The sequence below is a fragment of the Enhydra lutris genome, unplaced genomic scaffold, assembly GCF_002288905.1.
Source record: "Enhydra lutris kenyoni isolate GAN:26980312 unplaced genomic scaffold, ASM228890v2 scaffoldscaffold27, whole genome shotgun sequence".
In the NCBI taxonomy this organism is placed as follows: domain Eukaryota; kingdom Metazoa; phylum Chordata; class Mammalia; order Carnivora; family Mustelidae; genus Enhydra; species Enhydra lutris.
The window spans coordinates 5,369,841-5,394,825 of record NW_019154111.1 but is presented as its reverse complement, the minus strand read 5'-3'; the positions used below and the strand labels follow the sequence as shown (position 1 = coordinate 5,394,825).

At 35.7% G+C, this 24,985-nt stretch overlaps 1 protein-coding gene across 2 annotated transcripts in view; it reads left to right on the top strand.

The window, feature by feature from the left end:
• LOC111152016 (tripartite motif containing 24) overlaps nt 1–24,985 on the top strand; it is a 92,988-nt gene that overhangs the window by 36,498 nt on the left and 31,505 nt on the right. For both annotated transcript variants that reach the window (XM_022510286.1, XM_022510285.1), the window contains exons 3-6: nt 7,776–7,923; nt 14,341–14,473; nt 19,958–20,074; nt 22,890–23,004. In XM_022510286.1, the coding sequence (XP_022365994.1) occupies nt 7,776–7,923; nt 14,341–14,473; nt 19,958–20,074; nt 22,890–23,004 (513 nt within the window). The remainder of the gene's footprint in view (nt 1–7,775; nt 7,924–14,340; nt 14,474–19,957; nt 20,075–22,889; nt 23,005–24,985) is intronic.

The window sequence follows — 24,985 nt, the reverse complement described above, 5'->3', positions numbered from 1 at the left end:
TGAATAAAACAGTGCCAATTCAGAAGCCTTGTTTGTACCCCCACCTTCCCTATCCCTTCAGAGAGAAAACTATTATTCTATATTTGACAGTATCTCTTTTTTTTTTGTAACTTTACTGTGTATTGACAGTTAGATTTTTTTTATTTCAAGCCCCACCTTTTTCATTTTTTCTGTTTTAATGATGAACTCTATAATGATACATATGAAAAATTCCATGTCTGTGATCAGTATGGTTTCTACATTTTAAGAATGTCTTCTTTTCTGCGTGGTATTTCTTTGAAAGGCTCATTTGGTAATATTGTCCAGGGTGTTGGATTTAGAGGCTCAATGGTGCCCACCCCGCCCTGGCATTTCCATAACCCACATGTAGAACATTTCTATTGCCCCTTTAAATCTAAATGTCCAGTCACTGGTGGGTGAATTATAGTACTCTGGTGGAGGTGAGCTATGATTTAATTCTGTAGTGTACACTGAAGTGTAGTGTATTAGTGTACTTTTGAATCATGATTCATTGATGATTTTTCTAGGCATTTCCTTAAAGTTGGAACATAGTATCTGTGAAGGAACAGAATCTGACAATGGAAAAAAATGTTTATTAACCTAACATGTAAAAATCAAAAAGGTAATGTTTAGGACACTTCAGGAATCACATAGCTAAGTTTCTGTACTTTTCATTTTCAACTTTTTGTTTCATGAGGGAACTGAGGGAATTTAGGGTTCACTTAAAATGAATATAGCCATTACTAACTAAAATATCCCTTTTGGGGGGCACCTGGGTAGCTCAGCTGGTTAGGCAGCCATCTCTTTCTTATGACTCGGGTCATGATCTCAGGGTTTTGTGATTGAGCCCAGTCTGGGCAGGGAGGCTGCTTGGGATTCTCTCTCTTTCCCTCTCCATCTGCCCTTACCCCCTTCCATTATGCACACATGGGTTTGCTTGCTCTCTCCCTCAAAAAAAAAAAAAATTTTTTTTTAAATACTGCTTTTGTTTCAAAAATATCCATAGTTCATCAGAGGTCAAAACAGGGCTTGGTGCAGGGAATAAACTTTCTAGTTGTGAAACTGGTTTTAAAGCATGAAAATGTAATTATTTATGTGAGCTACAGTGTCAAGTACTTAATACCTCTGAAAGTTCCCCTGTGAATACCAGTGATTTTTTTTGTCTTCTAGAGTGTCAGGTCACTTTGCTTCATATGTGATTATATTTATACTAGATATACTTTGTTAGTCATATCACTCACTCATTATGCTTCATCAGATGAACTCTAGCAGTGCATCTGAATGCTCAATCCAGAAAATTCAAAAGCAAAGCAACATAAATCATTAACAGGATGGAGTTAAGATCCTATATGAATTGATGGTGATAAGAGATGAGTATTGAAGGGATTCTAAGCTAAAGGACAAATTTAAGAGGCTGCTTTATGCCTCTGCATAATGAGTTTTGGTAAGTTTACTCAGTTTTTTCCACAAAACATAATAGGAAGAAGTTATAAATTAAACTACAGATAGTCCAAATTGACATCTTCATTTTAGGTAAGTGAGGATAGTAAGGTTGTTAAACATGGTTCAGGAATAGGGTACTTGGAGGTATATTTGGGAATGAAGACAAGAGAGGTGATAATGGGGGATGAAGGAAGCACTAGGCAAGAGGTAATGAGAGGGGCGCCTGGGTAGCTCAGTGGGTTAAGCCTCTGCCTTCTTCTCGGGTCATGATCTCAAGGTCTTAGGATCGAGCCCCGGCTCTCTGTTCGGCAGAGAGCCTGTTTCCCTCTCTCTCTCTGCCTGCCTACTCTTTGCCTAACTCTCTCTCCCTCTGTCAAATAAATAGATAAAATCTTTAAAAAAAAAAAAAAAAAAGAGAGAGAGAGAGAGAGAGAGAGAGAGACGTACTGAGAGTTAGTTGAACTAGCCTGGTAGCAATAAGGAGAGGGGAGGGTTTGGTATACGTGCTTGGGTGTGGAGGTGAGAGGGACCTCACTAACAGGATGTTGGTGCTTTTCACAGAGAGAAAGGAGGTAGCAAAGTAGATAGAGAATTGGTTTTGAATATGATTGAGTTTACCTATAAGATTAAAGTAATGTCACCTATATTCAAACTGGAACTCAGGATAGTTTATAGCTGAAGATAAAGTTTTAAAAACTTCTCATTACAGATAAGTTTAAGCATTACAAGAGAAGGGATGGTTTCACATAATGGACTCCCATATACGTTACCTCGCTTAATAGTCGTAAACTCGTTTTATGTTTAACCTGACAGTCCCTTCCCCCCGACAGACACACACTATATTAAGTTGAAGTTATTCCCAGGCATTATATCATCTAATCCATAAATCTTTCAGTACTTCTCTAGGAAAATATTTTTTAATAAACATAACCACCGTATTTTCATATGTAAAAGAAATTCACAGTAATTCCTTAATATCATCAAACATCCAGTGATAATGCTCTAATTATGGTTTCTTTTTTTAAAACAGTGGTTTGTTTTTGTAAGGATCCAGTAAGGCCTACACAGTGCATTTGGTTGATTTGTCTCAACCCTGTCTTTTAATTAATCTCAAATTATCCCTTTACTTCACTGGCTTTCTTTTTCCTCCCTTTTCAACATAAATGATAGATAAACTGGGTGTTAATCCTATACAGTTAGCCTTATTCTGCCTTTTGCAGGCCATCTTCGTAAAGTCATTTAACATACTTCTCTGTCTCCTGTATTTTGTGTACATTGGCAGTAAAAATGTAGAGGCTGGTTTAGTTTCAGGTTCCATTGCGTGAGAGAATACTTTGATCCATATGTCTGTGTGGAGGCATAGGAGTTTGGTTGTCTTTCTTTTTCCTGATGTCAGTGGCCATTAATGACCATTGCCATGCTCCCATATTACATTACAGCCTTGGAAAATTATGACAGTCTCATTCTGTCATGCCCCTATATTTCTTAACTGGAAGAGAAACAGAAGGCTTCCTTCATTATTCTTTGTTATAAAGGAAAAGTAGGTTAAACACTTGATTCTTTTCCTTTAGTTGCTAATTTTTAGAGTAGTAACTTAGTTTCTTAGCATTCTTCAGAGGTTGACTAATGAGTGGTGTGTGTGTCATGAATTCATGGATTTTTTTTTTTTTTGGCAGAGAGGCAGGCAGAGAGAGAGGAGGAAGCAGGCTCCCTGCCGAGCAGAGAGCCTGATGCGGGGCTCAAGCCCTGAGATCATAACCTGAGCTAAAGGCAGAGGCTTAACCCACTGAGCCACCCAGGCACCCCAAATTCATGGATTTTTAACATAAAATGTGTTACAGTAATTGTTGTTATTGATGCTCCACTTGTGCCATCTTGGCAACAGGAGCCTCACATTGATTCCCGAGTCATTCTGATACAATCACAATCATCACTGCTGTTCCCCTGCTTTCTGTTTTGATGTATTGTTAGATGCTTTGGTTCCTTTTGGTCGGATATGATATCTGGAGACTGCAGTATACGTGTGGGGATACTCATCACCATTGGGCTGGTCATTTTTCTAGGCCTTGCAGGAGAATGATTTAGCAAACACTTTTTATTGATAAAAGAGAGTGACTATACTTACTGTGTTGAACACTGCGTGATATATAGAATTTTCAAATCCTAAAATTATACACCTGAAACTAATATAACACTATGTTAATTACACTCGAATAAAAAAGAATAAGTCCATCTGTCTTGATCTTGAATTTAGGCCACATAGTATCTCTTGGGGCTCAGGCAAGATTCCTCTCTAAGGCATCTTTTTATTAAGAAGCTCATCAGCCAGGTATCTGGGTGGCTCACTTGGTTAAGCAACTGCCTTCAGCTCAGGTCATGATCCCAGAGTCCTGGGATCGAGTCCTATATTGGGCTACCCCTATTCTGCGGGGACCCTGCATTTCCCTCTCCCTCTGCCTGCCACTCCCTCTGCTTGCACACGCTCTCTCTTTCTCTCTCTTTGTGTCAAATAAGTAAAATCTTTTAAAAAAAAAAGAAGAAGAAGAAGAAGAAGAAGCTCATCAACCTCAAACACGTGGAATTATTATTATAATAGAATCTCTGGAATCTTTATTAAGTGTCAGGGAAAGGGATAAACAGAATACAAGGTGATAGAAAACTATTTATTAACCTTAGTAAGGAAACTAGTGTTTTTAAGAAGGCTAGGATTTTAGAAAAGTAATGGGTGCAGATTTTTAACAGAAAAGCAACCTAGTTTAGTATTAATGGTCAAAATGTGTTTACCAAGTGAACAAATTTCTGGAGCAAAAAATGTGAGAAATGATCCCAAAAGCTCAGGCAGCAAATGGCTATTCTCTACACCAAAAAACCCTGAAACTGCATCCCCTAGTGCCAGAACCACCAGATGATAGCGTAAAAATTCAGTGTATAGATATTTGTTCTATATGATACCAAATGTCTAACTGTCATGTTTTGTTCCTGTTATATTTCCATCAAACAGATAATAATTTGACCTGGTATGCTACAGAGTATGTGAGAAATTAGGGTTGTAGCCATGCCTTCTGGGCCATCCCATAAGATGACCAGGATCATCTCCAGTGCAGCAAGTCTTCGAGGCTCTATCTTGACCCTGCTGAGGATCACAGAAGGCTCCCCTTTTCCCTTCCCTTCCCTGCCCTGACTGTCATTTGAACAGCACCGAAGAAGACTGATAACCCGCTCAGTTATCAGGAGAGTTGTGGGTCTGCTGAAAATTCAAATTCAGCAGAGGGGATCAAATCTGTGATTACTAAATATGGATGTGTTCCCACCCCTAAGCAAACTGAAAGCCTGACTGGATGCTCATGAGAAGTTACTGAGGGAGGATATAACATCTATTTCTAAGATTCCAGTAGCTAGAAGACCTTAAGAAGAGAACTAGATTTCATTTGGCTCAATAGTGCACTCTTCAAAGTTAAAATATGCTTCTGTATGAGGTAATGGGTGCCTAATTGTTGATAATATACAAGCAGCAACTGTCTAGGAAGGAAAAAGCAAATACACCACAAGTATATATTGATATTTATAAGTCCAATTTAGATTTGTAGATCTTACTTTTTTAATTTAATGTTTATCTCACTTGTCTGACATTGGAAATCTTAGTTCTCAATTACATTGACATAATTATTTATTTCCTCCAAATATATATAATTACGTTATAGGGTATATCATCAGTTTTGGTATAATCAGGAGCCCTCTTAATTCTTAAGAATTAATTAGATATAAACTTGTTCACTGAAAGGATAAGTAAAAAAATACTTAAAGTATCATATGGCAACTAAAAAGACGCAGCTCAGAGAACAAAGAGAAAAGGTTGAAATTAGGCAAAGTTAGAGGAAGGGTCTTGTGGAACATCAGCTCAAACATCTGAAGAGAGGCAGTGCTGTTTGTCCTCAGAGGAGCAGGACCTCAGAGGAGCAGGAGTAGGCCTGTGGTGTCCTTATCTCCAAAGCTGATTCCATGAGGATTGGAAAACCTGTAAAGTAGAGCTAAGTGCTGCTCCCAGGGTGAAGGAGCATTGACTGGCATGATGTTCACAGAAAATGCAAGCAGATAGCAAGACGACTAAGATGAAGTACCTTCTTCCCTCTGGCATTGCAGTCTCCCTCCAGCACCATCTGTTGTTAGAATCTAATGTTGAACCAGATCATAAAGCATAAATACGGTTTGCAGAGTAAGAGTAAGGAAGAATAGAGTTGGGACTGAAAGTAGAAATTATAGTGCTGTTTCTGTCAAAATAGAAAGCAAGGAAGACAGCAATCACTGCATGTATGCACTGGAGATAGTCAATCAAATCGTAATTTTTTCCAAGTTTTTATTTAAATTCCAGTTAGTTAACATGCACTGTAATATTTCGAAGTTACTTGAAATAAATAATTCTTTGAAGTTAAGCCACCCACTTGATAGGCAGATTCATTTGTTTCATTTGCTTTTGGTTTTTAGGGATTTAACTTTTCAAATTTAAATTTGTAGGACTACATATAAAACATTCCTATAGTTCTAAAGTAAAATCCATAAAACACAGTGTGTTGAGAGAACCCGAACTTCTATCACTGTTTAATCTACCCATATACCTTATTTCTTCTCTACCCTATAGGTAACCATTTATTTTCCTTTATTCTTTCATTTAAAATATTTTATGTATAATTTTAAGTAATTTGATATTATTTAAGAAATATTAGCAAATGTTATTTCACCCATCTCCATCTTTTTTAGAAGAGCAGTAGCATGATATGCTTGTCCACTTTTCCTTTTTCATTTTACCTCATATACTATAGATACTTTATTCTTTCTTGTAGCATAGTGTGGAGATTAAATTTTAGGTGATATCCTTAAAGACAAGATAGTTGAAGCTAGGGAATATGGACGAGACAATCCCCAGATCTAACAAAAATGTACAGAATTGGAGGAGGAAGGTGGGGGGTGGGTTCCAGAGGGCAATCAGGGAGATAAGAGGATCTGGAGGTATCAAGGAATCTGGAGTAGAAGTAGGAGTCAATAATGTTAGAAACGTTCACTGATAAGAGCTGAGAAAAGGCAGTGTTTGAATTAATGAAAATGTTATCTAGGTATTTGGAATTTGGCTACCATAAAGTGCTAACTGAGGGGGATTTTTTTTTTCCGCCAGCTACCGAAGATAACATGAGGACTGCTTACATGTAACTTTAATATCTTTTCTCAGAGAAGAGTGCCACCCTCTGCACAGTTACACAAACTGGCAACAGAGGAGCTGTCCCTCCTTCACCTCCCATGTCCAGGGCATCCTCTGAACCAGTTTTACCATCAGTCTTCCTCATTCATTCCCACTTCCACCTAAACCACTGGAAAAAACCTCTTGTCTCTGCAGAAAGTACTTGCCCCTTTTATAATCTGTTCTCTATATTACAGTGACAGTGATTTTTAAAACTGCAAGTCTGGCCATGTCACTTACTAAAAAGCTTTTAGAAGACTTCTTCAGACAAGGACCCAGATGGCCATGTGATCATGCTTGATCCGGCCCTCTGCCTGCCTTGTCCCTAGCTGCTTCTCTTGCCAGTCTTCCCTTGATCTCTACACTTCAGTCATACTTTCTGTCAGTTCTTTGAACATGCTGTACTCTTCTTGCCAGAGGCTTTTGTACATGGTGTTCTCTCTGCCTAGAAGTCTTTTCATCAGTAATTGATGACTCAACTTTCATATCTTAGTATTAATATGATCTCCTTAGAGAAAGCCTTGCCTGGGTAATCTCTGCTTTCTCCAACACTCCAGCCCCATTAAAATGAGATCAGTTTCCCCTATCATGTGCTTTTATAGCTTCTCATACCTTTCCTTTATAGCACTTCTCAGTTTGTAATTACATATTGGTGTAATTCTTCCACTAATGTTTGTGTGCCTCACATTTCATCTCAGCACGACTCAACAAAATCTGTTACTAACCGCACTTTAAAGATGAGCATTCTAAGTAACCCGCCCAAGACTACCTAGCTAGTAAGTGTGGAATGGGGATATGAACCCACACTCCCCATCTGTGAGACTCATGGTATCATAAGAGCAGGAACCACGTTTGCTTTTCCACATTGTTAATCCTCAGCACTTAGCATTGTGCCTGGAGTATTTGATCTATTGAGTGAAGGACAATACCATATTTCCATTTCATAAGCTTATAATTTAAAACATGTCAGTTTAAATGTATACACACTGTTAAGATAACTGTGATAGAGCAAGTATGATTTGTCTATCATTTTTATATGACTAATTGTTTGAACACCTTTTCCTTTTTCTTAAAACTTAATGTGACTTGTTTCTCTTACTAGGTGTGTACAAGCTGTGAGGACAATGCAGAAGCTAATGGGTTTTGTGTAGAATGTGTTGAGTGGCTCTGCAAGACCTGCATCAGAGCTCATCAGAGAGTGAAGTTCACGAAAGACCACACTGTGAGACAGAAGGAGGAGGTATCTCCAGGTACTAAATTGGTTTTAATCTCTTTTTGTCTCTTTCCATCCCACTCTTCTTTTTCTTCCTGTACTTGACTTTGTTTTGATACAATTGTAAGCATTAAATACACTCTTGTTTTTAGTAAAGGAGATCTATATTGTAACTGAACTTTGGAGACTTAAAAATGTTGTTAAATATGAATAGATAGAGAGTCTTTCTGCCTTATATTCATACTCCCAACCCCCTCTTCTGGAAATGCTTGAATTTGGTGTAAATGTATAGCAAATGAAAAAAGAAATACTTTTTAAACTTCACTTCTCTTACTCATAAGGTGACAAGAGGTGGGCTTAATAAAAGTTTTATAACTCTTTCCCCTCTGATATTGTTGTGGTAAACCTGGTTCATGATATTTGATATGTAGATAACTAAAGAAGCTCTGCTTTTTATGTAATATACGGTTTCTGTTTTTATTGTATTGCTTATAATGTGAAGTTTACTAATGTATTCTTTTATTGTAGTAAAATATTGTAGTAAAATGCAAGCAACTTAAAAACTTGCCATTTAAACCATTTTTAAGTGTACCATTCGTTAAGGTGCATTAATGGCATTCACAGTGCTATGCAGCCATCACCACTGTGTGTTTTCAAAGCTTTTTCATTATCACAGAAAGAAACAGTACCTAATAAGTAATAATGCTTATTCCCCTCTTTCCTCTGCCCCTGTGAACTTCTAATCTACCATGTGTCTTTATGACTTTGCTCATTTTTGCAAATGGAATCATATAGCTTTGTCCTTTAGTGTCTGGCTTGTTTCACTTACCACAGTATTGTCAGGGTTTATTCATGTTGTAATATTTATCAGACTTCCATTTGTTTTTATGACTTAATATATTTTTGTTTAAAAATTACTTTATTGGTTTTAATTCAGGTCAACCAGTGTTTGTATATCTATTCAATATTCCAGGAACTTTGCCAAGCATTAGAGATGTAAAGTGAATCAAACAGATACTTCTGCCCCACAGAAGCTATAAGTATGATGAAGGCTACAAACAAATTAGCAATCATAGTTTGGCCTCATAAGTTCTATGGGAGCAAATGAAAGAAGCACCAAACTCAGAGTTGGGGATTTAGGTTGGAGGCCAAATCTGGGGCTTGAAGGAGGAAAAGAAGTTCATCACAGGAAGGAGAAGGGTGGGGAAACTGAAATACATGCCCAAATTTCCAGAAGGAGACAGTTGAATGTAGCTAGAGAGTAAGATTCAGGAGGAGGAGGAATAAAATGAGGCTAGGAGTCTAGTGACACAGGAAAAGGGGATATAATTTCTGAGGACACTAATGAGGAAAAGACAAAAAAGAAGACACCAGGTAGAGATTCAGATAAATTGAATAGATAGTGCTAGAAAGAATTCTCTTTTTTGTGAATTCAGTCATCTGTTGCAAAGTAAAGCAGAGGAAATAGGATGAAAAGGTCAGGAATGTGTGGGATACTTGAAATAACTCTGGTAAAAGAGAGCTCCAGCGTCAGAAACAGATTGTTTGGTAGCATCCAGGTTACATTTGATGTATAGGCCTTAAAACTTCTTCCATCCCGAGCACCTGGGTGGCTCAGTCGGTTCAGCATCTGCTGTTTGTTCAAGTTGTGATTCCCAGGGCCCTGGGATCAAGTCCCGCATCTGACTTCCTGCTTCGTGGGGAGACTGCTTCTCCCTCTGCCTCTTTCTCTGTTTGACAGGAATAGATAAATAAAAACTTTAAAAAAATAAATAAAAAGAAAACTTTCTCCATTGGGCCTCAGCAGTGTGCATGTGGGTATAGAGAAGAATTTAACTTACTTAGGGTTTGGGTTTAGCTGCATACATACACCTTGCAGAAGTTCAGTAGAGTAAGAGGTACAAACAATGCTATTTACTAAAATGAAGGATTTTTTTTTTTTAACTGTATAAAGGAAATGAAGTTGACAGTGTCAGTTGATAGAGTGAAAGAAATTATTAGGAACCTAGAGATCCTTGAGTTACAGTGAGAGTAGTTAAGAATTGGAAGGTTAAGAAGTAGAAGTTACTAGAGTGGATGTTTGAATTTTTGATTATAGAAATGGAATAGTTACGGACAATCAAAAGTCTAGGGTGGGACCATGATGTGAGGACCTAAAATGGAGTCTAGGTCTCTGGAGATGAGAAAGTCTGAGAGCCTTGTTTTTATGTGGTAATCTATGTGGATTTCTGAATCATCCAGAGAGATGGTGACACTGAAGACTAGGAAGATGACTGAGTTAGGATCTAAATTCTTTGATAAGTCAACGAAGCCCTTAAAGGGGGCTTATGATGTTCTAATTCCCTAAACCAAAAGCTCTATAGTTACTGTTGAAGAGTAGACACAAACCCAGAATGTCCTAAGCCAACTAAAGATGTATGGTCACTCTATCTACCATGATGCCCAGATGACATGCACACCAAGGAGAGGGGTACAGGGGAGCTGTGAGGATATTCACATTACTGATACTGAGCCATTTTTGCATTGCTAGAATTAATTGCATTTGGTCTTGATGTGTTGTGCTTTTAATAATCTTTTACCATATTGCTAATTTTCTCTAATTATTTTCCTTCTTTCATTAGAGTTTTAAGCATTTTTGCCTGGAGTTTGATGGGACTAGATAGTAGGTTATCCTCTTGTTTTTATCCACAGAAGCAGCTTTGAAATTTATCTGAATATCCTTTATATATTTTTAGTTCTTTATTTTTAATTCTCCCAGCTTACCCTAATTTTATTTTAAAGTTCTATTACTAACTTCTTTGACATAAATACTTGATATTTATTTTTATCTTTTGTAGAGTTGTGTTTAAAGCTTGATATAATCTGCCACTTAGATTTACTATTTTTTAAATATTCTGTGTGTAGGGGGGCACCTGTCTGGTTCAGTGGGTAGAGCATGCAGCTCTTGATCTCAGGATGGTGAGTTCAAGCCCCACATTGGGTGTGGAACCTACTTAATTTAAAAAAACAAAAACAAAAAACTAAGTATTCTGCATTTATGATTACCATGCTGTTGAAGATTATGAATTTTTGCATTTGTTCTTTTCCACTTTGGTAGGTTATAAATATAATGATATAGAAAGAAGGCCATGATGTATATTAAATGCAGAAAGCCAAGTTGCTTAACAGTGTGGTTATTATGAACCCAAGAATTCATTGAAAGGAAAAAGAAAATGTTCCCATTGCTTGGATATTTTTGTTTCCTGTTTGAACTTTGTAGTTTTATTATCAGAAAATGTGAGTCTGTGAACTCATTCTACGTGCCGACACACATGTAAGGTTTTGTAAATATTGATAGTACAACTGATCTTGAACAACATGAGACTTAGGGGTGCTGACCCCTGTGCAGTTGAAAATCCACATAAACCTTTGACTCCCCAAAACTTAACTACTACTAGTAGCCTACTATTGACTAGAAACCTTACTGATAACAGTCAATTAATACATTTCTTTAAAAATTTTTACTGATTTGTTTGGGAGGGGGAGTGTGAGTACGCATACACATGCATGCGTGCACACGTGTGAAGACGCAGAGAGGCCAGTGGACTCTCCGCTCAGTGGGGAGCTTAACTCAGGTCTGCATCCCAGGACACTGAGATCGTGATCTGATTTGAAGTCAGATGCTTAATGAACTGAGCTATTCAGTTGCCCCAAAACACATTTTATAAGAAGTGTGTGTGGGTGTGGGCGTGTGTGTGTGTGGGTGTGTGTATGTATTGCATACAGTGTTCTTACAAAGTAAGCTAGAGAAAAGAAAATGTTAAGAAAGCCATAAAGAAGAGAAAATACATTTATAGTAACCATACTGTGTTTGTCAAGAAGAATCCATGTATAAGTGTACCCATGCACTTAAAACCCGTGTTGTTCAAGGTCAACTGTATATGAAATGTCAGATAAATATAAAATTTATATTTTTTAAAAAACCATAAAATTTCACTATAAGAGAAAAAAAGTTAACACTTATAATTAGGAAGAAGCCTTTCTAGAAGCAGTTCTCTAAAACTAAAAGATTAATTTTTCTACAAAATGTTTTAAGGATCTACTTGGAAAAATGCCATAAACCAAGTCAGATTGGAGAAAATATTTGTAAAATCTTTGGCAAGCAATATATCAAATGTGTCTACAAATTGGTAAGAGAGACAATTGGATGGAAAAGTTGTAGAGTTGTGGACAGACCATTTTTTTTTTTTAAAGATTTTATTTACTTATTTGACAAAGACAGACACAGTGAGAGAGGGAACACAGCAGAGGGAGTGGGAGAGGGAGAAGTAGGCTCCCCGCAAAGCAGGGAGCCCGATGCAGGGCTCGATCCCAGGACCCTGGGATCATGACCTGAGCTGAAGGCAGATGTTTAACAGCTGAGCCACCCAGGGGCCACATGAACAGACAATTCTTAAAAGAAATACAAATGATTAATGAATGTGAAAAGTTGTTCTATCTCAGTTATTAAAGAAATATGTCCAAAGAGAGTGAAATTTTTTTTTTTCCCTACGAGATTGGTGAAGATTAAAAATACTGACAAAACACTGTTAGTAAAGTAGGTAACAGCCACTCTACACTGGTAAGAGTATGAATTGGTATAATTTTTTGGAAGATAATGTACTTATGTTTGTATAAATCACTTTTTGACCCAACAGTTCTACTTGGAATTTATCTGTGTAAACATTCAGTGACTTATACATTTCATATGTTTATTTTAGCATTATCATACAAGATTGAAAAATGAGAAATACTCAAATGTCCACAGCAGAGGTTGTATTCATTTGATGAAATACTATGCAGTTAAATAAGTTGATCTATTTACTCACTAAAAGGTTTCTAAGAGGAGCGCCTGGGTGGCTCATTCAGTGAAGCATCCAACTCTTGATTTGGGGGCTCAGGTCATGATCTCAGGGTCATGAGATTGAGCCCCATGTCTGGCTCCACACTCAGCGTGGAGTGGCCTTGAGATTTCTCTCTTTCTCTCTGCCATTCCCCCTGCTCGTATATGTGAACCCTCACACCAATGCTCTCTCTCAAACTGAAATAAAATAAGAAAGGTATTTAAGAATTAAGTGAATAGATCTTACAAGACAGTGTGTGTAATAGCATTTTTTTAAAATTTGTAAAACAAAGTACCTACTAATGTATGTAGTTATATATGTAGAAAAACAACCAGAAGAAAACATACCAGGTTATTAACAGTGGTTATTGCTGGAATGTGGAATTATTTCTGAAATGTTTGGGTTTTACCTTTGATTTAGTGAAATAACTGATATTTACTGTTGAAGCAATCATTTGTATTCTGATTTTTTAAAATTTAACATTATAACATAAGCGTTCCTCAGTTTTACTGTCACTCAGGGTAACCATTAAGAAGTTAGTTAAATGGCTGGGGTGGCTGGGTGTCTTAGTTAGTTAAGCATGGACTCTTGATTTCGGCTTGGGTTGTGGTCTCAGTGTCATGAGACTCAGCCCCCTGTCCTCCATGTTGGGCATGGAGCCTGCTTGAGATTCTTTCTCTCCCTCTCTTCCCACCACCACTTGTGTGCTCTCTCTTGAGAAAGAAAGAAAATTAAAAAGAAGTTACATGGAGGACTATAGTACACAGTATAAACCGATTATTTATGTGTTAATGGGTACCCTCTGTAAGGATTTTTACAAAAGTGGGAAAATAACTTTTTCATCACAGTTTATACATTTTATTAGATTCTCTGAGTTCCATTTAAAACCATTTCCTCCCATATTTGGAGTAGAAAACATCCACTTGGTTCGCACTTACTAACCTGGGCTATTTTCTTAAAGACTTAAATTCCATTAAGCATATTTTTAACTACATACTTTGTTTTTCTCTTGAGTTAATTTGGATTTCTGGAAAGAAAAGCATATTTATTTTTTCCTTCTAAAATGCTGGGAATAATTAATATTTTATTCTTTCTTTTCTTAATTGAAGTATAGTTGACACAATGTTACATAAGTTTCAGGTGTACAACATAATGATGTGACAAGTCTGTATAATATGTTGTGCTCACCACAGGCGTAGCTGCCATCTGTCACCAGACAATGCTATTTTAATATACATAAAGACTAGTAGTAGTGATGGTGTCAGAAACTGTTTATGGCTCTTTTGTATCTTTTTTTTTTTTTAAGATTTTATTTATTTATTTATTTGACAGAGAGAGAGAGAGAGAGGGATCACAAGTAGGCAGAGAGGCAGGTAGAGAGAGAGGCATTAGCAGGCCCCGCTGAGCACAGAGCCTGATGCGGGGCTTGATTCCAGGACCCTGAGATCATGACCTGGGCCGAAGGCAGAGGCTTAACCCACTGAGCCACCCAGGTGCCCTCTTTTATATCTTAATGGGTTCAAATCTAAATGAATAATCTAATAATTATATAGTATTCAATTACATTAATTTTCATCCCATTGTTTCTACAGAGGCAGTTGGAGTGACCAGTCAGCGACCAGTGTTTTGTCCTTTTCATAAGAAGGAGCAGCTGAAGCTTTACTGTGAAACATGTGATAAACTGACATGCCGAGACTGCCAGTTATTAGAGCATAAAGAGCACAGGTACTGGCATCTTTAATTATATACTTACATATGTAATTAACTTTATGAGGGATAGAGGACTGCTGGCACCCCAGCCAAGTGACAGCAGAGTTTTGTTTGGCCGGCCGTATGTTGGCTTGTTCCAGGATTTTTCAACTTGGGCACTATTAATAGTTGTTGTGGGGGCATTTCTGCTGTATTGTATGGTGTTTGGCTGCATCTTTGACCTGTATTCACTAGATCCCAGTAATATCCTCCCCGTGTAACAACCAAAAATGTCTCCAGATGTTGCCAGATGCCCTACAGAACAAAATCACCCTGAGTTGAGAACCACTGGCCTACACGCTATATGAAAATAAATGGAATTTGTTGCCAAATTGTTGTTTGTAAAATGAGGAGATTTTTACATTAAGAAAAAAAAAATTTAGATCTTTGGGTTTTTGAGAAAATGGAACCTGTTATGGCTGTGGGCCCCTTGCATGTCAGCATTCAGATGGAATTCATTTTCGTGTTCTGTAGAATGAGGCATGCCTTTCCCAATTCATCATAATTCCTACTGAAGCTTATTTTTAAATCTGACCTCCCATAGGCAATTGAGTTAGCAACCACTGATTTATTTAAAATAGTAGGATTCTGATTGATACAAATAAAATTGCTTAAAATGGTCTAGTTTCACAAACTGATGGTTATCAGAGGAGAGTGGGTGGAGGGATGGATTAAATAGGTGGTGGGGATTAAGGTGGGCACTTGTTGTGATGAGCACTGGGTGTTGTATGTAAGTGTTGAATCACTAAATTGTACACCTGAAACTAATACTATTTTACTGTATGGTAACTAACTGGAATTTAAATAAAAACTAAAAAAAAAAAAGAAAAAAAAATTCACCTAGAGTTCCAATAATGGCAGACTTGGCAATTTAGACCAAACAATATCAGTGAGGATAACTAGAAAACCTGGAAAAACTATAGGAGTCATTAATAAAAATTTTAGATCTTATTAGTAAAGAATTACTAGATGAAGTTGGAGTGGGGACAGAGTTATGATAGGAGTTTTTTTCCCCATTGAGGCATTTACCATATTGGGGAAAACTTCTGCTAGGCCACAGGGCTGGGAAGATAGAAATTGGAGTTCAGGGGTTACGGTGGTTGAAGGCTTCACCTTGCCTTGATTTGGAATCCTGAAAGTCTACACTATTACAGTAAAGACGAACTAGCTACAAATAGTTCCTGAGTGGGACTGAAGCCTTAGCATCAAATTTTTTCAGTACCCAAAGACAGAGTAAATGGAAATCATACTGCTGGTGCCTCAAGGCATAAATCCTTCCTGAAGAGAGAAAACATCATCTTCTGCCTTAAATTTATTCAGTAATGAATTTTGCAAAATGGTCCAACACATAATTAGAAGTAATCAAGTATTCTAGAAGATTAAACAATATGAACAAAACCTAGCAGATACAACAAATAATATAAAAAGACGCTTAGGGCCACATCTTTACATATTAAAGATAAGAGACAAAATAGAAAATTTGAGTAGAGAACTGAAAACTATAAAAAAGAATGAGAACTGAAAATTACTGTAACTGGAATTAACTCATTAGTGGCTATAACAGATTTGGCTTAGTGGGAAATGAGAATTAATGGACTAAAAGAAAAGTAAGAAAATAGCCAGAATGAAGTCTGGTAAACAGAAGGATGGAAAGTAGAAGAAGTAATACAGGATGTAACTGGGGCCCAAGAAGGAGAGAAGAGAGAGGGAATGGGAAGGAAGCAACATTTAAGGACAGAATATAATGGCTTAAAATATGGTAATACTGAAGAAAGATGTCTAGCCCATATTTAGGAAGCCCCATAAATCCCCAGCAGGATCAAAAGAAATATTTTTAAAGCACAAAAGAAAATAATTTATACTCAGTGAAAAATTTTTAAAATGAAGATTAATGAAAGACGTTTTCAGACAAAATAAACTAGAATAATATATCCCCAGTAAACCCTCACTAAAATATACCTTAGGCAAAAGAGAAATGGTTGTTAATGCATGGTGGAAAGAAGAGCAGTTAAAAAGGTACATATGAGTAAATCTAAGTAAATGTTGACTTATGAAACAAGTATGTCTCATTGGTGTGTGTCATGTGTGTGTATTATACAACAGACATGTTTAGGATATGGAGTTCGTGTTCTAAGATTCGAGAGGGTAAAAAAGTACAAATTAATATTAGATGGTAAGTCCAGAGCTATATTTTGTTATGTTTAGAGTAATCACTAAAAGAATAGTGAAAGTGTCTGTGATTATCAGAGTTAACAGAGAGGGGAAGTGGAATAATTAATCCATCTAAACACAGCCCAGAAAAGACAATGGATGGGCTTGAATAAGGCCTTGGTAAATTGGTAAATCTATAAGTGTATTTGTAACTATAATAAGTGTAAATGGATAAAATGTTCCAAATTAAAAGATTTCACCCTGGGTAAGAAAGAGAATAGAAAATCTGCTATTTGCTTTTTATAAGAAGAACAACTAAAACCTAAGTATATGGAAAGAATAATGGGAAAAGATGTGCTACATAAACACTAACCAGAGGCATGCTGTTATATCACAGTGCCTTGTTTGAGATAAAGAGGGACATGTTATACAATAGAAGGCTTTCTTCATTTAAAAGATATAACAGTTCTAGGGGCGCCTGGGTGGCTCAGTGGGTTAAGCTGCTGCCTTCGGCTCAGGTCATGATCTCGGAGTCCTGGGATCGAGTCCCGCATCGGGCTCTCTGCTCAGCAGGGAGCCTGCTTCCTCCTGTCTCTGTGCCTGCCTCTCTGCCTGCTTGTGATCTCTTTCTGTCAAATAAATAAATAAAATCTTTAAAAAAATAAAAAATAAAAATAAAATAAAAGATATAACAGTTCTAAATATATATGTGCCCTTAGGCTTAAAATGTATAACAAAAATGACAGAACTTTAAAAAGACAAATCCATATAATGGGAAATTTTAACATACTTTTTTCAGTAATTGACAAAACAAACAGATTAAAAATCAGGATATTTCAGTAAGATTCAAATAACCTAATTAGCAAAGACTGAACATTAGGAGCACTGCACCTAATAATACATAATCTTTTCAAAGAGCAAAAGAAAAAAATCTAATTGACTATATGTCAAGGCAGTCTTAAATTTCAGAGGGTTAAAGTCATATAAAGTCTTGCATAAACTCAATACAGTTAAATCTAGAAGATAAGAATAGGTGAGAAAATTCTCCAAAAACTTGAAAATGAAGAAATGAAATTCATATGAAAGCTAAATGTAGCAATGAGTGATCCCATACTGCAACCTAGACTAGAAGGGGAAAAGTGATTGAGAGAACATGACTGAAACAAATGATGTAACTAGAATATGATGTGTATAGTAGGTGAGAGTATTATCTCAGTGTCCATTTTCTTTATTATAGTGTGATTGAATAATAATACTGTGTGTTTAGGAAATGCATACTGATTATTAAGGTGTTAAAGAGCTATGATGAGTCAATATTTGAAAAACCAAGCTATGTAAAGGTATAGGTCTCTGTACCATTGCAGATTTAACTTGGAAATTATTTCAAAATAGGCAGTTAGAAATAAATCTAAATAAAGCAGCAAAGAAGAAATCCCAGTGGATATCAGAAAGTATTTTTATCTGAATGATAATGGAAATAATATCCTAAATATATTGTTAAGGCCATGATGAAAGGTAAGTATGTATCATGAAATATATATAGTAGATAGTAAGGATAAAAAGTAAATGCAGTAAACATTTATCTCAAATTAGAAAAATGAGTATATTAAACCTAAAGTAAGTGGAGAAAAAGGCATAATAAGGATAAGGGCAGGCATTAATGAAGTAAAGTAAAAAATCAGATCATTCTGAAGACTAGTAAATTGACAAATTCCTTTACAAGTGACTGAGAACAGACCTACCTGATGGGTGCCAGGAGAAAAAGGGGGCATCAACACATCTCTAAAGGCATTTAAAATTATGAAAAGGATATCTGTCAATAGTTATGAAAATTTTAACTTGAAAGAGGATAATTCTTAGAAAATACAACTTACCAAATTAGCACACGATAAGCTAGAAAATCAGAATAGCCCTTTAATGTAAATCCATAATTTGTAACTTTCTCACAAAACTACAGACCCAAATGACTTAATTGATGAATCAGCAACATGGGTGTGGTAAAAAATAACACCTTTAAATGCATACAGCCTTGCAGAGAATGATGAAAGAATGAATTCTCTCCGACTTATTTTATGGGGAATAAAAATAGAAAATTGACAGATTAGTCTCACCCATGAAATGAATGTGAAAATTCTAAGAAATGAAGTAGGAAACCAAATCCAGTAATACTGTGAGTTTCGGGCAATATAACTGCAACCAAGTTGGCTTTGTTCTAGGTGTACAGTTCATTTAACATTTGAAAATCTTTCATGTAATTCATATCAAGAGAATAAAGGGAAAACTACATGATGATTTCAGGAGACAGAAGAAACATTCTGTAAATACACACACACACACCCATGATAGAAGATCTTAGCAAATGAGGAATAAAGGAAATTTCCTAAATCTGGTAAAAATGATCTACTAAAAGAACTGGAATATTAGAAATTTTTAGATTGAATTTAGGAACAAGTTAACAATTACCATTTTGACCATTTCATTTAACGTTACACTGACCAGGGTCCCAAAGAGTGCATTATGTACGAAGGAAATCCAACAATTATTAACTGTGTTCCCCTTTTTTTCTAATGCTGGCAACGCTGTTTATAATACTGACTGATTTAAGTGTGCTTGCACTTTTAAATCATACTATGTAAAACACTGTATTTTATGCATTTTATGAAAAATTAGTAATACTGGTAATCTTCTATATTACTGTTTCCCTGGAGCTACTCTTGAGTTATCTGCATAGTTTGTCGGAGGTTATCATGTTGACTTCCAAGTTAAATTTTTTAAAGTGCTGTATTGTATGTTGGTTAAAGCATTATTGCATACAAGGCATAACATCAAGAGTGTTTCTTATTCTTCCATTTTTCCCAAAGGCATATATTTGTGCCCTCTGGGGCACAACTACCTAATGTTTAAAAGTGATCTTTAAAATGTAGGTTTATAGCATCAAACTCTTATGATTGTGAAAATGCAAAATAGTAAATAAATCTACTTAAATATCTGTGATTACTTTTTGCCAGCCCAGCCAACTATGAATGGTAGATGTGTATCTTCTCCAAGTTTCCAAAATAATTTAAGAGTATCCATGAATAATATCTGTAACAACTCCCTTTTTCTTAGGGAAAACTTTGAAAGCATGAAAAACCTCCCTTCTAGGGACATTTTAGAGGTTTGTGGGTTTTTTTGTTTTTGTTTTTGTTTTTTTTTTAAAGATTATTGTTACTATGTCTTTTATAATCTTAAATAGCTTCTATGTGGTAGCTTTTCCTCATTTTAGATATATTAGCTTGAAATAATTGGCTTGTTTACTTGTCTTTCCAGATACCAATTTATAGAAGAAGCTTTTCAGAATCAGAAAGTGATCATAGATACACTAATCACCAAATTGATGGAAAAAACAAAATACATAAAATTCACAGGAAATCAGATCCAAAACAGGTAAATTTACATTTGTGGTGTTATTAAAAGAATCATATTTATATAACATATTAAGTATATTCACTTTGAGAACAGACATTTTACTTAGCTCATGGTGAAGTAGGTCCAAGTAAGCTTGTTAGATGGCTCTAATAACACATAGCTTAGAAGACTTCTCCAGAAACTTTGGGTTTCTGGAAACTGGGCTGGAAAGCATTCTTTTCAGCCATGAAATTTCAAAACTGTTACTGTAATAAACTACATTGAGTAATGGCTCATTTATCTGGCAGATGTTGATAATTTATAATTATCTAGTGTTTCAAATTTTGAAGAAATGCCAGGATTTAAAAACAAAATCAGCTGCTTTTGTGCCAGTATTGTAAAATACTTTAATACTTGATTATATATATATATCAAATAGCTTTTTTAAGTGTTGGCAAACTTTGAGAGCCTTCTCTGGGGTGTCAACTTTTAACTGCAATAAAGTGGAGATCTTAGGACAGCAGGAAACAGGGATCATTGAACAGTTTCACACACCTTTTGTTCCTTATCAGATACAATACTGACATAGTTTCTACATATTAGCCGTTACACTTTTTGGAGTCCTCCTCTTCAACTGTCCAGAGGCTCATATCTCACAATTCGGTGATTAGGGGACTAAACCACTAACCACATAGAAGAGGGAGTTGGTCTAGCCTCTGCATTTTTTTATCCCATTTGGAACCCACACTGACAGATTTACAACCTTTACAACACCTGTGAAATCCTGTATCTCCCTTCTTTTGTTGTTCTACATACAAAAGAAACCTATCATTACCTAAATAAATCAAGAAATGCTTTTTAGGAAGAGCCCGAATAAGAGAGTCCTCACAGGGGATTTGAATGTTACTCACAGAGAAAAAGTCTTTTGTGGCTCATCTTCCTTAAGACCAATCATCATAATCTGTTATACTTATCATTTTGGATAATGGTTATGGTGGAAATTTTTTCCAAGGATTTCCCTGGTTTAATTCTTTTAAAGATATTCTTAAATTTACCCTCTTCTTGTTGCTTCAGTATTATACCCATTTTTATTTATTGTGATAATAACAGTTCTATTGTGTATCTTTTGTTTTTATTATACTTACCAGTTCTCATTTCATTTTACCTTTCTTTTTCACATAACTGTGTTAACCAAATACTGTTTCATTTACCATATTCTAATCATAATACTATTTTTGCCAAATAGAGTAAGTGGTGGGTTTAAAAGTTTTCTGAGTAGTTGAAAATTTTTAAAGGAATTCATGGAATGTTGAAGAGAGAGTGAGTTCTGGGTGTTTCTAAATGGCAAATGGTAGCAAGTGTAAAATAACTAATTTTGTGTAAAAGATCCACCCTTGACAGAATGTATTCTTGACTTTTATCTTATTCTCTCATGTACATGGTGTGAGCTATAAGCCAAAGTTCACTTTTTTTGTAACATACAGATGTTCATTTGTTCCTACACTTCGTTTATTTTGTTATTATTGCCTTGATTCCTTTGTAGAAAATCAGTTGACAACATATGTATAAGGTTACTTCTGAGCTCTGTTCTGTTCCCTTGTGTTTTTCTTTTTTGCCAGTACCCCCACTTTCTTCATGACTGTAGCTTTTTATAGTAAGTCTTCAAACCAGGTAGTGTGAATTCTCCACATCTGTTTTTTTGCCTTTCTGTTAGTGGTTTATGCTGTTTTTACGAAGTCATACATTATTGAATGGAAGGATTTTGGTTTTTGAATTGTGCTAAGACTTAAAGAATCCTTGGATTAGGTGCTAATTGCTCATATCTGTATAGATTACCTGATTATAAAAGGATTCCATTTACTGGGATGGCTTACTTTGGTATTAATTCATTTTTATGCATGTGCAAACACAGCATTGCTTGTCCTTTTTTCATCATGTTCAACCATCATGAGGATTTAAATTAGTTTTTTGGGGTTTGTTTTGTTTCAGGGGATTGTTCACTTCCCAGATCTGAGTTTCTTAATCTTATAGCCAATGTTGGTGCTAGTTAACTACCTTAAAGAATTTGCAAAAGAATAAAATCTATGCCCTATGGGTTTTAAATTTCAGTGGGTAACTATTAGAGAAGCATACTGGAGAAATGAAACTTAATTTATCTCAAAATGTTTAGTGGGTGTCCCATTATTCTCTTCTGCTTCTATAAGATAGTCTGGTATGATGCATTTTCTTTCTACCTCAATCTCCATGAAAACAGCTTTCCATTTTCTCTAATCAAAGGAGAAACTGTACATGGTAGTTGATGAAACATAAAGTAGTATTTAGCTGCTTATTTTAAGACAAATTTGTTATTAAAAGTAGCAAACTACTGTTGTTCTCTTTGCCTCTGTGCAGGTATAATTAGTGCGTAGCCATTCAGATGACTAGGGGTGACCCATTTACACTTTCCTATTTCTTAGTTATAGTGGATATAATCGAACACTTTCAGAGTCATGGTTTTCTTGTTTATAAATCATTTTTTTTGTCTGACCTTTTAGGCCAAGTATTGATTTGCTTGGATGATTTTCATCATGATCTTTCCAAACCATATTTTCTTAAAATGTGTTCATTCTCTTGCAATTTTATACATTTTGGTTTTAAGATTGAATTAAGTGACTGTGTCTTTCAGAAGAATTACATTTCTGTATGTCATCTTCAAGAAAGTCAATTTAAACTGCAGGACCCTTAGAAACAGCTGAGCTTTTAAGAGTTGAAAACATTTTGGCCTAAATTACACATTAAAAAATCAATTTTAAATATTGTAAAACAATCTTCTGCCTTAGATTTTAGATTTTTCCCCCTTTCATTTAATTTTCAGGATAATTGAAGTAAATCAAAATCAAAAGCAGGTGGAACAGGATATTAAAGTTGCTATATTTACATTGATGGTAGAAATAAATAAAAAAGGAAAAGCTCTACTGCACCAGCTTGAGGTAAGTTACTGTTAATGGGACAGTATGTTATAGCAATTTAATATAGTATTTTCTCATGTATTTGTGGATTTGGAATCCCCGCCTTTTTCATGTAATTGTTTCCATTTATGACTCAGTAATACTTCTTCATTCCCGAGTTTTCTTTTGCCGGATTCTGCATTATAGCTCAGAGTTTATGGCTTAGTGTGTACTTGGTAACACAAAGCATAATGCTTTGCTTGAAGAAGGAGTTCTCTAAATGTTGAAGGGATTAATCATTTTAGATTCATTGAAATGACAATTTTGGGTCCCTGAAGCAGTACAATTGAGCAAAATTTTTTAGAAAGATAACAAGGCTGTATTTCATTTTGAAACATAAGCATTTAACCTGATGAGAAATTAGATAAAAGGACGTGTCTCCTGCTTTCAACGTTTTACAGTCTTGACTGTGAAAGCAGTATGTAGTGAGGGATGCTCAAGGCACTTAAGATAGTTGTTTCTCACGATGGGAAGAAAGATATTATGGTTTTCATGGGCTTTATTACACTAATGAAGGTCAGGATCCAAAGTCAGTGTTTGACTCCAAATAATATGAGGTTACAACTTCTCCATGGAATATTAACATAATATTAATTGCATGGTATTTTAGTATTCTTTAGTATATTGGTGCAGAAAGAATTCATAGTAAAGCAAGCAATTTACAGTGAGAAGAGAATTAGAATTCTGATATTTGAAGATGGGGGGAAAAACCACTCCTAGAAATAATTTAGTTCAAACTCTTTATTTTGTAGTTGACAAAATTATAAGGTCTTTGTCCCACGGAGTCCTATCCCTCCTGGGAAAGCATGATCATTCCCATGGCTTATCAAACATACAGGAAACAAAGACTAAAATAATTCTCTGTCCTTTTGAAAACAGATACTTATTTAGTGAAGAAGTGTTCTGTCCAGACAGCCTTATTTACAGGAACTATTTTTGCAAGGTTCTGTGATTATTTTTTTCTTTAAAGAATCATTTTAAACAAGGTTTTCCAAGTTCCGCTTAAAATCAGACCTCACTTAGATTTGCTTTCTCAGAGATTAGCAGTGCATGCATTGCTGTGGCTCTTTCCAGACTTCTCTGTAAATCAGAATCACTTGAAGATAACAAAAGATGACCAGATCCCAAATCTCTAGGAATGAAGAACCTAGTCATCAATATTATTTATAATCAACTTTATTGACTTACAGTTTTTATAGCACCTTTTAAATATGCTTCTGGTCCTCATGTCCATTCTTCTGGTTCACAGAATCCTTCTTAAACAAATGCAGCCACTTTTATCTAAGAATCCAGAAATTGGCTCAAATAGTTGTTACCATAGAAGACCCAAGTAACTAAGGCTTCTTATTGTCAATGTACAACCTCTCCCAAAGTCAACAAAACTTGTATTCTTTCTGGTATGTCTCTAAAGAAACATTTAGGCTATTTCTGACCACTGTAAAAAGTAAGTAATCTCTAAACTTAAATTAGATGTAACAAAGCCATTGACTGTCACTGCAGTTTTTCCCTTAATTCACTTCAGCACCTGTGTATTTTCCAAATTTGAAATTGACTAGGGTCAGGATCTAGGTTCATTTTTTTAAAAAATGAGAATATAAATCCATATTGGAGTATAGAAATTTTATTTTTAAACTTCAGGATCAGTACAGAACTCTATCATTTTCCCTTTCCTTAAAAGACTTTTGCATAGGGTGCCTGGGTGGCTCAGTGGGTTGAGCCGCTGCCTTCGGCTCAGGTCGTGATCTCAGGGTCCTGGGATCGAGTCCCGCATCGGGCTCTTTGCTCAGCGAGGAGCCTGCTTCCCTCTCTCCCTCTCCGCCTGCCTCTTTGTCTACTTGTGATCTCTCTCTGTCCAATAAATAAATAAAAAATCTTTAAAAAAAAAAAAAGACTTTTGCATAGAGAATTTTAAAATAACCCAGGTTCAGTACTCTCTCTTTTTTGTTTTTAAGATTTTATTTAT